Source organism: Cinclus cinclus, chromosome 6 (assembly GCF_963662255.1).
Source record: "Cinclus cinclus chromosome 6, bCinCin1.1, whole genome shotgun sequence".
NCBI classification, from domain to species: Eukaryota; Metazoa; Chordata; class Aves; order Passeriformes; family Cinclidae; genus Cinclus; species Cinclus cinclus.
The window spans coordinates 16,381,203-16,395,444 of record NC_085051.1 but is presented as its reverse complement, the minus strand read 5'-3'; the positions used below and the strand labels follow the sequence as shown (position 1 = coordinate 16,395,444).

Here is a 14,242-nt window from a genome sequence, read left to right as displayed (position 1 = left end):
ATGGCAGTGGCAGGCAGGAGAGACACTACAGCCTCCCCACACACCAGCACCACCACCACGGCTTGGCCGGGCTCCCTGGACAGCTGGCTTAGCTGGATCCCGTGTGAGTAGAGCGTCTCTTGCCCTCCTCTCCCAGGCAGCATTATCTGCATGGGGCTGCTGGACTCTGAGGCTGTGTATTCACTTCACCCTCCCTTCAAATTCCATTTTCTGGTGGGCTCCACCAGGGTGGGATTACTGCAGAGTGGTACCACGCTGCTTCAGGAGCAGAGGGTATCTTTGCTACCCATTTGGGGAATGGTCTTCAGCCACAGTCTCCCTGCATGGGGCCTGTCCAGGATTCTAGGGGAAATTTTGAAAGTTGAACTCCTTAATGCTGAAGCACCAGTAAGGGGTTTAAATGTACTCTGTATGTTTTGCTTGGTTTTAACTCTTCTATCCAATTCTGCTACCTGAACATCGCACCAGTACCCAAATGGGCACTCATCACTGTGGCTGTGGCAGGGGCCATTCTCCTCCTCCTCTTCCTCATCTGCATTGTCAAATGCTGCTGCAGCAAGAAGAAGCCCAAGAAGAAGGAAAGAATTGGCTTGTGTGCTGTCAGCAACTCCTCCACGACCAACCTTGTGGGTCCTGTCTTCCCCTCAATCCCATCTCGCTCCTCCCTGAGGGGTTTGCTGCTGCACTGCCCAGCCCCAGGAATGGTGGGAGCACGGCATGGCAGGGACATGGCTGAGTACATCCTGAGGGTAGTGTTGCTCTCTGCCGCAGGTCCAGCCCGAGATGGAGGACTTGGAGTGGGAAGTAGAGCAGAAGCGGCGAGGAAAGCTGCAGTACTCCCTGGAGTACAACTTCCGCATACAGGAGGTGGGGATGCTGCTGGCTATGGCACAGCAGGGAAAAGCCATGCTCTTCCATGGTCACTCTTTGCTGCTCGCTGAGGTGGATGTACCCTCTCCCACCTGCCTGCAGCCTGACAGCTCTCATGCTTGCATGGTGTGAAGGTTCCTCACTGTTGCACTCACTTCCCACTGAGCCCCCAGCTGGCTGACCCCATCTTCCTCCACCTGGTGACCTTGTGCCTCACTCCTCTCCAGCTGAAAGTTGGTGTGAAGCAGGCAGTTGAGCTGAAGGCCATGGACAGCGGAGGCACATCTGACCCATATGTGATTGTCTACCTAACGTCTGATATGAGGAAGAGATATGAGACTAAGGTTTACCGCAAAACCCTGAACCCCATCTTCAACGAGAGCTTCATTTTCCAGGTACAAACCAAAGCCAATGATGTTTTTTTGGTCCCATCAAGAGTGTTGCATAGACACTGCTCCCTGGGCAAAAACCTCTCCAGACAGGGAGATGCTTGTGCAATCAGGACTGGGAATGTGAGAGAGGAATACCCTCACGGGGCAGGTCTGCCACTGAGGAGTGAGTCCAGGCTTTTGGGTCCTCCCCTGCAGGTACCCCAGGCTGAGGTGTCTGAATCCACACTGGTGATGCAGATCTATGATTTCAACCGCTTTGCCAAGCATGACGTCATTGGTGAGGTCCGGCTGCCCCTGGCTAGCGTCAACCTGCACCATGTCATCGAGCAGTGGAGTGACCTGGCAGTGGCCAGTAAAGTGGAGGTTGGTCCTGGTGGGTGGGAAACTGTTGGGAGGGATGTGCTCTTGCTTGGCTTCCACCACCCCAAGAAGCAAGCCCTTAGGGGCAAGCATGAGAGTTGGGGGGGCTTGGGAAACCTGGAGCCAGCCTGGTGCTCCAGCCTCAGGTGAGATGGCTCCTCTGGCTGGTACTAATTACTGGCATGTCTCCATCAGGAAGAACATCTGGGTGAGATCTGCTTCTCGCTGCGCTACGTCCCCAGCACTGGCAAGCTGACAGTGCTCATCCTGGAAGCCAAGCAGCTGAAGCGGATGGACTCCAATGGACTCTCAGGTCAGTGGGGGCTGCTTGTGCAGGCCTTCCTACTCCTGCCCAGGCCTCAGGGGTGGCACCAAGGGCTGCAAAGCCTTGAAAACTCTTAGTGTTAAGACCTGCCTCCTGCTGCCACATATTCAGCCCTTGGCTGACTCCCAGTCTCCCCCAGCACAGATACTCCAGCTTTGGGCAGTTCTGGAGATATCTCCCAGGAGGAGATGTCATGGCTGGATTGTACAGGGAGCATGGCAGGAGCAAGTGAGCTCTGAGGTGGCTGTCTCACCATGCAGAGTGACAAGTGGGATGCCATGGTCTCCTTGGGAATGGCTCAGGAAAGCTGTTTTGTAGCTGAGTTCTTCAGTCAAAAACTGTCACTTGTGCCAGGTGTGCCCTCTCTCTCTTTAGATCCTTTTGTCAAGGTGCATCTCATACTGAACAGGAAGAAATGGAAGAAAAAAAGGACAAGTGTGAAGAAAAACACCTTAAGCCCTTACTTCAATGAGGTGTTTGTTTTTGAGGTGCCTTTCAGTCAGATCCAGGTGGGTTTCTCTGAAGTGCCCAGGGCTGAACAGGTCCCCACTGCAGCAAACCCCTTCCCACTGACCCTCTTTCTTGTGTCCCTTCCAGAATGTGGACGTGGTCATCTCCGTCTGGGATCATGACAAAGTGACCAAGAATGAGCCCATTGGCAAACTCTTCCTGGGCTGCCGAGCCACAGGCAACCAGCTGCGGCACTGGTCTGACATGCTGTCCAACCCACGCTGGCCCCTTGCCCAGTGGCACATCCTGCAGCCCCCAGAGGTGGTGGACAAAGCCCTGGGACTGAAGTCCCACCTCAAGCTGCCCCTGCACTCCAGATAGTGGGGGTCTCCTTCTCCACCCAGGGAGCAGGATGGTCGGCTTGTAGAGGAGTGAGAGGCTTCTGCTCAGCAAGATCTAGACATGTTGGTCCCAGCTCATTGTCAGCAAAGAGGGGACTGGGACTCCTGGGCAAGACACGATCTGGCTGCTAGTGCAACTTATGCTCTGTGTAATGCCTGGGACAGGGCAGCTTGGCATTCCAGCAAGGCTGGACATGGAGCAGAGGGTGCTAGAGGGGATGGCACGGGCACAGGAACCAGCTCATCCCAAATGCTCATGGGCTGTGGGAGGAAATAGACAGAACTTCAGGCTCATGCAAAACAGAGTCCATTGATATTTATAAAGCAGAGGGTTAACATGCTGGTGGCACGGGTGGGAAGTTTCTTTAGGTGTGAGTAACTTGACAAGAAGTGTGTTCTTGGAAAGGCTTCATGTGTTCTGTGAAGGCTTTTAAACAAGACCAAGGTATTGAAGAATGTAAGAGGCTTGAGAGAAGGAATACAAGTGGATGAGGAAGGTGTTGGAGATGTAAGACTAGCTCTTTAGCACCTCTGCACTAAATGTGTGCTCTGCGTCCTGGCTAGAGGCTAAATGAGAAGCAATGTGACTTCACACTTAGCTCATTCTCAGCCCATGATGATTTGTGCACACGAAGGTGTGACTCAGGCTCTGGGACTCACCAGTGACCCTCCCCATGGACCACACGGATGAAGATGCACAGTGTCAGCTCCATTCACCTCACGTGGTCCTACAGGAGTCCTACAGGCACAGCAGCAAGGTTTGCACCTCTGGCACCTGGAGGTCTTGCCAGGGTGCAGGGGCTGAGGCTCTTGCTTTCACACTCTGATCACACCACCCTGGTAAAGGCTGGCTTGCAGCCCTCAAGTCACTTCTGGGAAGGTTTCATGTTTAATCTGGGAAATTTTTTGTGTCCACATGTCCTGCCCCACCCTGCTTTGTGGGGCCTTGGTGTGGGGGCTACGTAAGTAAAGATCTCTCCGAGAAGGATGAGGGCATGGGAGTGATGCCCCTACATGCCCTTGAGTGTGCTGCAGTTTGGGGTGACTCCAGAGCAGTTACTCTGAGCCATCTGCAGGAGGAAACTCCCTGCACTGGGCTAGAGGAGGAGGGAATTGCTCCTGTTCTAAAATGCTTCTGCTACAAAGCAGCCACAGAACACAAGATCTGGGCTCATGCTGTGGAATTTTGGCCCTCAAGACAAAAGTCTTTTCACCACAGGGAGCTGCAGGCACGGTGCTAATAGCTATTGCCTGGGCTCTGGAGGCGAGAGAGCCTGGCACGTTAATGAAAAGCTATTAATATTAAAAAGCAGTTAATCTGTGATTACCCAGAGCTCCACAGAGTGACTATCCAAGAGTTAAACAAACATGAAGCTGAGGAAGATTATGAAAAGTCTCGGTAGAGATTAATGACCTGAGCTTAACCATAAAAAGCTGCTGCTGTGTCTGCCTCCTGATGAATATTCTCCAGGCTTCGCTGTGGCCATGAGGAGGGGAGAAATGACAGGGTGGTTTTGAGATGACTGTAACAAGTGAAGTGTGGCTTCTGCTGGGGAAACAGCATCTGCTGGCAGCCGCTAACGAGATGGAGGAGAAAATCAGTCACCTGAGAAAGACTTGTAAAGGGATGTTTTAAAGCCTCAGCCTTCAGTCTCAACTTTAGAATCAGCCTAGAAAAGGCTGTGCAGAAGGGAACATCACTGAATTGGGTTTGGGGTTCCAAATCTATTGCCAAGTTGGTTGTTGATGATGCTGTTGTGGTGATTTAGGGCCATGCAGCACCCAGAAAGGGCTTTTGGAGGTGTTTGGAACAGGCAGTTCTTCCTTGTGTGTGTGTGTATATGTGCTTTGTCCAGTGCCCCCATTTTAAAGTCATAGCCTCGAGGTTCACTGCATAATTTATGAGGATGGGCATAAAAGTATGTGCATATTAGTCCCAAAACAGATGTAGTTGAAGGAGGTGCAGAGACAGCCCCACCATGAGAAAAGTTACTCCCCACACCAGTGCCTGCCCCTTCTCTCTGCAGCTTTGGCCTTGCTCAGTGCTGGTGAGCAGAGCTGGAGAAGGAAGCCCATGATGCTTTTAGGAGAAAGGCTGGGGAATGTGGGTGTGAGCACCCAGCTGGGCTGGCTCTGGGTAACCTGGAGTGAGCCTTTGTGCAGTAAAACTCAGCAAACTGAGTTGTTTGCTCAGGAGGGAGAGGCGAGCAGGCGGGGATGTTCTCCACCCAGCTCCAGCTTTTAATGCACCGCCAAGGCTGCTTTTTCCCTCCGTCGTCATTTCTCCTTCTCAGTAAGCCTTGTGTGCTTACAGCATGGCTTTGAACACACTCCTCCCCTGGCAGGATCCTCTTAGTACCTGCTGGCAGCTGTTTGAAGCAGGGCTGGTGGATCTGGGCTTCATTTCATGCCTTATTTCACCCCAAATGAGCACAGCCTGTTGGCAGGAAGGCAGACAGCCCTGTCTTGTGTGAAAGCCATCTCCTTTTCACCTCCCTGTGGCCTTCGCAGGGCTGGCTGTCCCTCATCCATCAAAGACAGATGCCTGAGCATCTACTGCTTTGCCAATGCTCCTCCACCACTCGGAGGGTGGAAGATGTGGCAAGAAGAGAAGTAAAGGAGGGGGAAAACCAGCTCGTCCTCAGCTTGTGTCTGTGCTGTATTCCCGTGCCTGCATCTAGAGGGCAGGGCAGTACGTGCTCTGGGCTGTGTCTCTGTCATCTGGTCTGTAGCCCCCATTAGAGCCTCACCAGCCAAGACTTCTTCTGGAGATGGAGCCTGTGTTCAAGAGGGAGAGAAAGCAGAGATGCTGTGCAAGCCCTTTCCCGTGGCTGCACAGCCCTTGGTAGCCATATGGCAATACTGGAGGTGTCTGAGTGCCTTTTTCCAGGAGGCAGGAGCCAGCCCTTGCTTGATCCTGCACCACAGGGGCAAAGAGGGTTTTGCTAGTAGTTACAGGGGGGCAAAAGCAGGTACCCAAACCATGCAAGGTGTCCAGGTGGTGGATGGGGAGTTTGTCTCTGCATTTAATTAGCAGCTTTGCAGATCAGTGGCAAGGCAAAAAGCAGGGCTTGGGCCAAGCAGAGGTCTGTTAAAAGAGATGAGAAGCAATGAAAATTGAGATGTTTGCTTCTTATTAGCATTTATAATCATTTACATCCAGATCCAAGACTTCTGACCTCCAGAAGTCCCTCCCAAAGTGAATTATTCCCTCATTCAGTAATTTTTTTTGTTTTGTTACTTGTCCCTGCACTCAAGGAAATCAAATGGGAGGGCTGCACAAGGAGAAGGTTGAGCCTCATATGTGCTTGTCACCAGTCGTCTGCAGTGAGACAAAAATGATTATGGGCTGTCATCGTTCGGCCTGGGTATGGGCTGGCTGTCATCCAGCCACAGATTTTTTGGCTAGTCTTAAGAGTTTTTGAGAGCTGGAGAGCATCTAGGCTCCTCTCGCTAGGAGTAAGCATGCCTGCTTTATAAATATTCCTTAGCTAGCATCTTTATGCCTTGCAATTTTATGGGCAAAATGTGTACTTCTGTCATGCATGGCCTTATTTTTTAAAAGCTTCAGCTCCTGGATCCTTATCCTTAGTTCCCTTTCTATATCCTCTTTCTCCTACCCTTTTCTCTTTCTTTTTCCTTCTCCCTTTACTCAGCCCCTTTCCCCTGCTCTGGCTGCTGCTGGGGTTCTGGACTGTTCCTACCCCAAGGTTGGGCTTGTTTTGCTTCTGGATACAGAAATATTGTTTGGACTACTTTACATCTCAACGCACCTTGCCCTGCCATGGACAGGAAGGGAGGGGTAGAAACCTCAGAGAGTCCAGTCTGAGAAACAGGAATAATAATGGGTGCACAGAGGTGCTTCCCAAAGTTCCAATTTGAACTTTGTGGGAAGACCTGGAAAAAGCAAACTTTCCACTTTTTCATATTTCAGGTCTAGGTAGGATGGAACCAAAGGAGAAGCAGCATGAGGATTTCACAGTTTTCATGCTGCTGGGCAAAAACTGCTCCCTGAAGAAGTTTGGCATTCCAGGTGAATGGGTACCCATCAGTGATGACTTGTTGCATGTCAGCAAGATGGGAAATTCTCATCCAGCTTTGCTGACTTCACAGAGAGGTGATGAAACCCCTGCAGGCACTTATTGCCACTCAATTTGAGCAGAAACAAGCACAGAGCCAGGAAGAGGAGTTTAACTGAGCTGAAAAGAGGCTTTGACCTGCAAACAACCCAACCCCTATCGTATTTTACATTCTGTGAGCAGCATCTGGGAAGATGGTGGGTTTGCAAACAACTGTTTCATCACCCTGCTCATGAACGTGGACACTACAGATGTCCCTGTCTGAGCCTGAAAAGCTCCGTGTGGGAAATGGGTGCTTTGAGTTGTGAATCAGTCATTGCTGACTTAGTAAAAGAAACACTGCCCCCTTGGATGAGCCAGGGAAGAGCCCAGTACCCGTGAAAGAGGTGACTGTCTCATGTGGAAACCTGCCCAGTTGGCATCTGGTTTTGCCCTGGATAGAGAGCACTTTCCTCTTAACTTTTACATACAAATCAAAGCAATTTAGACATAGAAGCCTGAATCTTGGCATGAAGAACCTTAAAGTCCAGTTAAAACACTTGGCTTTGATGTTCACTCTGGATTTGACAAAGGATGTGTTCATACCTGCAAAGGCCTCTGCTGAAGGTTTCTCTGCTTTGGATGCACTCTTCCCACACCACCCCCAACTTCTGCACGTGTGCTAAACTCAGGTCTGCCTTCATAAAAAGAAATTCATGTCTCAGACAGTCTGTGAATTAATTGGCTTTGGGGATGTTCTTGAGAGACACTCAGTGGGGCTGGGTGTTGAATTTTCCTGGCGCAGCCCTTTCCTACTCTGAGCTCATCTCCTCTGTTGCCCAATCTGAATGAGAAGCACCTCCAGAAGAGCTTCCAGAGGCCCATCTCCTTGCAGCTGTCTTCTCCCAAGGCTTTCTCAATGTGTGCAGGTAGGTGAGGCTGCTACGGGTCTTTGCAGATGACAGCTTTTTTTTTTTTTTTTTTTTTGTAAAATGAGGTGTCTGGGCTCACACAGCATTTACAAAAAGCCAGTGTGCTTGGAATGGATAAATTCTGGAGAATCATTCCTTGCATGGTTTGTAGAGGAATTGCTGATCTTGGGGAGAGAAGAGCTTTGTGATTTATCAGTGTTTCTTGAGCTCTGTGACTTTTTTTTTTTAATGAACATCATGTTCTTGCTGCTGCTTTGTCTTGGCACGGAGAGCCTGAAAGACCTTTTGAGAGCAAAGACATGTTTCAGCCATACTCATTTGAGCACACAGAGGTCTCAGCTTGTTCCCCAGACACGTTCTGGGTCATACCCTGGTCTTAACCAGGCTTTGAGGATGTGCATGTACATGAAGGATTGTGATCAGGTGTTGGGTCACTTCAGTAATACTATCCAGGGGTAAGCTGGGTGGAAATTCCAGAGGGATCACCTCCTGTACACATTAAAAGCTGAAGGCCTGGGCACAGACCAGAGCTGGTCAGAGGTGTTCACTTTACAGGGGGCTGCCAACTCAGCCTGGGCTCATGGAGGGAGGGCCACACTGTGGAGGAGTCCAAGGCTTCTGGTCCTGGGCAGAAGTGAGAAAAGCTCCTGAGAGGAGTGAGATTTGTGCCCAGAGAACTGAGTGACCCTAACCCACATGGCTATGAACACAGACTCTCCATCACTGGAGACTAAAGCCCCTGTGTGCTACCATGGTCAGAAGGGACTTCATTGAGAGGTATTTTCTTGTTTTTACCCTCTCCCTGAAGCCTCTCTTCACTCCTTTGTATTTTCATTTTGAAATGCCACCCTTCCTCCAGGTTCTAGCTTTCAGTGAGCTGCAAACTCTTCCAGAAGCCCACACGGAAGAGTGTCCCTTTGGAGTGGAAGGGATCATTAAAATACCTTGTTTCTCTTCAAGGTCAGTGTTTATATTAAAAGCAGCCATATATGACTACTTATGTGTGTCCACAGGGAGTTGTTCTGTTCCTATAGGCACTTGTCCAAGTTGGTGAGTATAAAAGTGAAGTGTATGAAGAGAAGGGTGGGGATGTGGTGTCCATAGTACTGCAGTGTGGCAAGATACCCTGGTCACTCTTCTTAGCATCATCAGCAGGAGGCAACAACTGCTTCAGCAAGATTGGTCTGCGTGTCTCCTTGCTCATGCAGCTGGAGAGATGAGTTTTTGTGGTCTCACCAGTCCTTTCCTTTATACTGTTTGGCAGATGGAAGAGGCTGAGAGCAGAGGGGCAGTCCACAACATGGGGTCTCTGATGAAGGCCCACAGATCCAGTCCCTCACCTGCCTTCTCCAGCAGAATCCCCTTCAAGGCCAAGCTCTCCTGTCACTTGTCCCTCCTTTTGCTGCTGTCACGGAGCTCTGAGCCCGATTTCAGCCCCCTGTATCACATGGTGACTGCATAACTGACTGCATCCACCTGGGGACACTTCAGGCACATGATGATGATGCCCTTGGGCTCCAAACCCACCCATGTTCCTTGACTCCCTGTCAAGGAAGATAGCACAGAGCTAAATGGATGGGGTGGCTGCACTGGTTGGCAGCCGCCCTGAACAGGAAAAGCCAAAAACCTCAATCCCATTTCATGGGCAAATGAGATAACTGTAGCTCTGGGATATAGGACAGCACTGGCACAAAGATGTGAAAGTGAATGGCCTTCCTTTGTAGAGTTCCTGGGGACTGGTGTCAGCAGAAGTAGAGAAATGGTGGAGCTCTTTTAGGGACCCACTGGAGGGCAGGATGGGAGCCATGTGCTTTGCTTTGGTGTGATGTGATTTTGGGGAAGCAAAGGGAAGTCAAATATGGGTTTCCCCAGTGATCTTGCCTGAACTTTTACCATGATCACAATTGCTGCTGAGTAGCATGCTTCTGTTTTGCTAACAGTGTCATCCTTAGAAATAAGGCATCGTATCATCTGGTGTTGCGTCACTCCATAGTGCCTGTCCACTTAATGCTTGTGGGATGTTGAAGAGGAGGCAAAGTATAAATGTGTAGGAGGGTGTCATGAAGGACAGCATGCATGGATTCTTCAGCCTTATCCTTCCAAAACGTGGTGATTCCGTGGAGGAGCCTGGCCCAAAAGAGCCACACCTGAGTCCCTAAAACATTGTGCAGAGCCTCCTGTGTGACAGGTCTTCCCTTTGTCTGACCTCACAGGATGGTGGAAGTGCTCTGGGAATGGTGGCCCACACCCATGGTACATTCTTCTAGCTCAGGTGGGGGAGATGAGGGAAGGAACAAGAAGATGCTCCACAGGAACCTGCCCAAATATGAACACTGTATCCATTCCTGGCCCCTGCCTAATTGCATCACTAATACCTAATATTCAGAGTTCAGAGCCAAGCACCTCTTTGAAGGATGTGCCTAGAGCTTCCTTATGTTTTCCTTGACCTTTTCTGCAAGGAACTTGTTCTTTCATCACTCAAACACTTATATAATTCCCTTGGAAACTTCTGTCTTTCCTAATGTTAACCATGGCCTCTAACTTTGACACAGATTTGTTTTTCCATTCTTCCTTCTCCTCACTGGGTTTCTTCCTCATGTCATTTAAGTCCAGTGCTTCTTTCTTTTTCTGGGAGAACTGGCCTACAGCTTAACCCCAGTGCAAGGCAACTCCATGGAAAGCCTTCTGCAGGCTTGGGGGCTCAACCTTCTGCTCATCCTATTGCCACAACTCACCATCCACTCCTCCCATATCCTACAAATACTTTTGTACTTCTGTTGGTCAATATTTCATTCATGGGACTTCTTTCTTTGAATTTCATTCTTCCACTATATCAGGCCAACACTTTCCTGTCAGAAGGTGATAACCACACACTTGAAATTCTGAGCAGATCTCTTTTGCTGTGCTCCGTGCCTGGACTGCAGGGGGTCCAGAATGCCTTCATCTCGCAGAGCTGAAGGAAACTCCCTGGTGGTGGGGAATTTTGAATGGAGAACTCCCCCAGTTTTGATTCCTTCACCAAGAGCTGAGCGGCTCTCTGGGGGACTGATGGGCCAGCAGAAGCCAGAATGTGTAGGTGCAGCATTTCAAAGGGATATATCCAAATTGGACCCAGCCTTGCCCATGCTATGGCTTTCTCCCTCCTCCATCTGCTACCATGGCAAACCCCTGCAAGACACCAGCCCCGTACCAAGGACTTGCTCATCCTTCAGCAGCATCTGCAGCACTACTTGTGTGGTGCTGAGGGTGGTGAAACAGGAAGCCTGCAGCAAGGGATTTGCCACTATCTATATAATGTCTGGGAGGTGCCTGGAAAATATTGTCAGGGCCATGTCTGAACCAGACTAAAAAACCCCGGCTGGAAGAGGAGGGAGCGCCTGGCCTGGGGGAGGAGAGCAGGAGCTGTTTGGGTCCCTGTCTCCATGGGATCCCCTACACACACAAAATACATGTGCTGTGACCAGGGCTGGGGAATATTTCCAGCCACGTTTCCACCTGCTTCTCCTTCAGATCCATGGAGATATGGGTCTGGGTCATCCCACAGAGGGGATTACCCTTCTTGCTGTCTCCACTGCCTCTGCCCAGCCCCTGGCTGGATTTGAGGCTTGAGGCTGCCTGCAGCAGATCCATAGCTTGTTTTTCAAAAAGATCTGAGTTGTGTTGGAATATTTGACACAAGAAAGAGCTGCAACTATTTCCTCTGTGAGGGAAATAATTCAGATTAAAGAAGCATGCTAGTGCTAGATGGCTTATTCAGGCATTGTTCTTGCATATGATGCTGGCAGTGGATATTTGGGGCACAAGCTCTTTCTCCTCTTCCTTCTTGAAGGACAGAGTTGCTCCCAAGCCCTTGAAGGCAAATTGAGTCATGCCCTTGTCCATGGACAAGGCACTCTGTGTATCCAAGGGGAAATTTTAATCAGAGGCTTTGCAGATGGATGGCTATGTGCAGGGAGCCTGGGCTCCCCACAGATTTGAAGCCGTATCTATTGTGACTGGTTGGTGGCAGGAGAACAGAGAGGAAGGTTCCCTCCTTAGTACTTCTGAGGAAAAACACCTCCCCAGCTCCTCCAGATCCCACGGGTAGATGTTCTCCTCCTCCCCTTCCCTCCTTCCCTGCGGGCTGCCCTCTCCTGTTTTCCTGCTGGCCTGGCCTGCCCCAGCCAAGGGAGGTGCACAGGGGACTCTTGCACATCATTGGTCTGAGAAGGTCTCCATGCCCTTAAAGAGAAGGTGGATTTTCTGCTGAGCCACCCGAGAAGCCCTTTTATACCTCCTTACTCAGCCAGCTGCCTGCGGCTCGTCTGTCCATCCTGTCCAGCCAGCACGACGCTGATTTTCTCCAGACTTGGGTGAGCCTTTTTGCCTATCTCCTAATGACCCAGCTTGCTCTTCGGGAGTGATGGGGGAGCAGATTTACTCACCTGAGTGCTAAGGAGATAAATACCAGGTGGGGGTGGCCTGCTGGGAGAAACAGGGGTGCTAATAACACTTTCTCCATCTTTTGCTTGTTGGAGAGGGTCCGTGCATTGGAAAGGCTCACTCTGTCTCTTGCAGTGAGCTTTTTTTCTTTTTTATTTCATGCTTTCCCCCGTCTTTGGCTAGTTTTGCTCTCAGCTTCAGCGGTGAGGGCAAGCGGAGCCTAATGTTGACATCCTCGGGGCCACAGTATTCAGGATCCTTGCCTGCGGTGACTCGGCTACGCTCCCTACTTACACCCCTTCCTCCAGCTCCCTACCCGGCCCTCGCAGCGCCTTCCTCCCCAAAAACACCCTCGGACAGGCACCGACATCCAAATTTACGGTGTCTTCCCCGCGGAGCAGGCGATGCAAAGCCCCCGTCGCGGGCAGCGAGCCGCAGCCCGGCGTTGTGCCCTTGGCTCCCCGGCGTCGCTGCGGCCGAAGCGGGAGCGTGTGTGCGGGGCAGGGATGTCAGGGATGTCAGGGATGTAAAAATAGCCGGCGTTCCTCGGCCGCCCCGGCCCGCAGCTGCGGCTCCGCCACCTGCGGCCGCTTGCGCCCCGCATCGCCGCGACCGCCCGAGTCACGGGGCTGGCACCGGGAAAGGCTGCCGTCCCAGGAGACAGCTGCAGCTCCTTCTGCAGCTCCCTGGCCATTTTTAGAAACACTTTCCCTTCCCCCCCACCCCCCTCCCCCCCAATCCCCTCCTCTCTGAAGTAATGTGATGGGCCCGCACATTTTCCAGGATAAAGTTTCCTTGGCCCTGCAAGCTGTGCCTCCTGCCTCGGGCGTGAGCCCCCGTTAACACTTCCCCTCCTGGCAGAACCTCCCGGGTCTGCGTTTTGGGGCCCTGTCTGCTCTGCAAAGGACGGGCGTAGGAGATACAAGCAGCAGATATTGCCCTGCTAGAAAAGTAAAATTCTATTTATGTGGAAATCATTTACGGAGAAGCAAACTTCCTTAATAAACTGCATTGTACGTGTAAAATTTCCACTTATAGCAAACGCAAGGAATCGTCTGGGGAATTATTTTGTGCCTGTATCAACTCAACCACAACTTCCAACCCTGCTCCACACCACCTGTGCTGATGTTGCTGCAACAGGCTCCCTTTTCCTATAGAATGAGTGCTTACACTGGCAGCAGCATCCTCTGAAGTCCTTCCTTGTCACCTGGGGTCACGGCCAGCCCTTTGCAGGCTTTGGGATATTTCTTGTTTATGAAGTGGAGGTTGAAGGTAGAATGGCAAAGTGAAGCAGTAAACTGAAAATAGTTTCTGCCTTTTCTTCCTTCATTGAATAAAATGGTTTCCTGGGGGTCAGACAAGAAACAAATCTGCAGGAATCATTGCCACAAATCTCTCTTTTTCTGGTTCAACCCCATGTGGTGTTTTCCAGAAATCCCTTGATGCTGTGGTTTATGTTACTATGAGGAAATGTTTGCCTCTCATCTACAAACTGCAGCCTAGTTCCCTGTATGATGAAAAATTGGTGAAGTTGGGAAATAAGAACAGACCTGTTCCTCTTTTTATTTTCAAGAGGAGTCTTGCTTTGTTTTTAAACCCAAGAAAGTGACCACAAGCATGAATAGTTGTAACTTTTTTTCTTGGTTTTCATTTCAGGCTCACAACCATCTAAACCAAGATGTCTGAGTAAGTTCCCATTTTTCTGTCTCTAATATATTATTGGAATTTAAAAACTTTTGTTCAACCACCAACTTCTATGCTTGTTAAGATTCTTCTGCTTGTTTCCAGTTAGAATCCTAACTAACTGCCTTTTCTTCCTCTTTCCCCTTTCTCTTCCTTAATTTCCTTGTCCATGTGCTTTTCCTGAACAGTGAAGAGGTAAGTGTATTTTGCTGAGATTTTTCCTTCAGCAATGTTTATGGCAACAGTCTTGGCTTCACCATTCCTCCCTAGGAAAATCAGCTGCTGTGTGTGTGTGTGTGTGTGTGTGTGTGTGTGTGTGTGAAGAATGGTTCATGATTATTTTCTTGCT

The 14,242-nt window shown here is 50.3% G+C and overlaps 1 protein-coding gene across 1 annotated transcript; it reads left to right on the top strand.

Moving 5' to 3' along the window:
- Positions 1-2,778, top strand: SYT8 (synaptotagmin 8). The gene is made up of 8 exons (XM_062494598.1): positions 1-103; positions 469-626; positions 772-867; positions 1,098-1,265; positions 1,458-1,625; positions 1,818-1,935; positions 2,323-2,456; positions 2,545-2,778. Exons 1-8 carry the CDS (start codon positions 1-3, stop codon positions 2,776-2,778), a joined length of 1,179 nt encoding a protein of 392 aa, XP_062350582.1.
- The last annotated feature ends 11,464 nt before the right edge of the window (positions 2,779-14,242 follow it).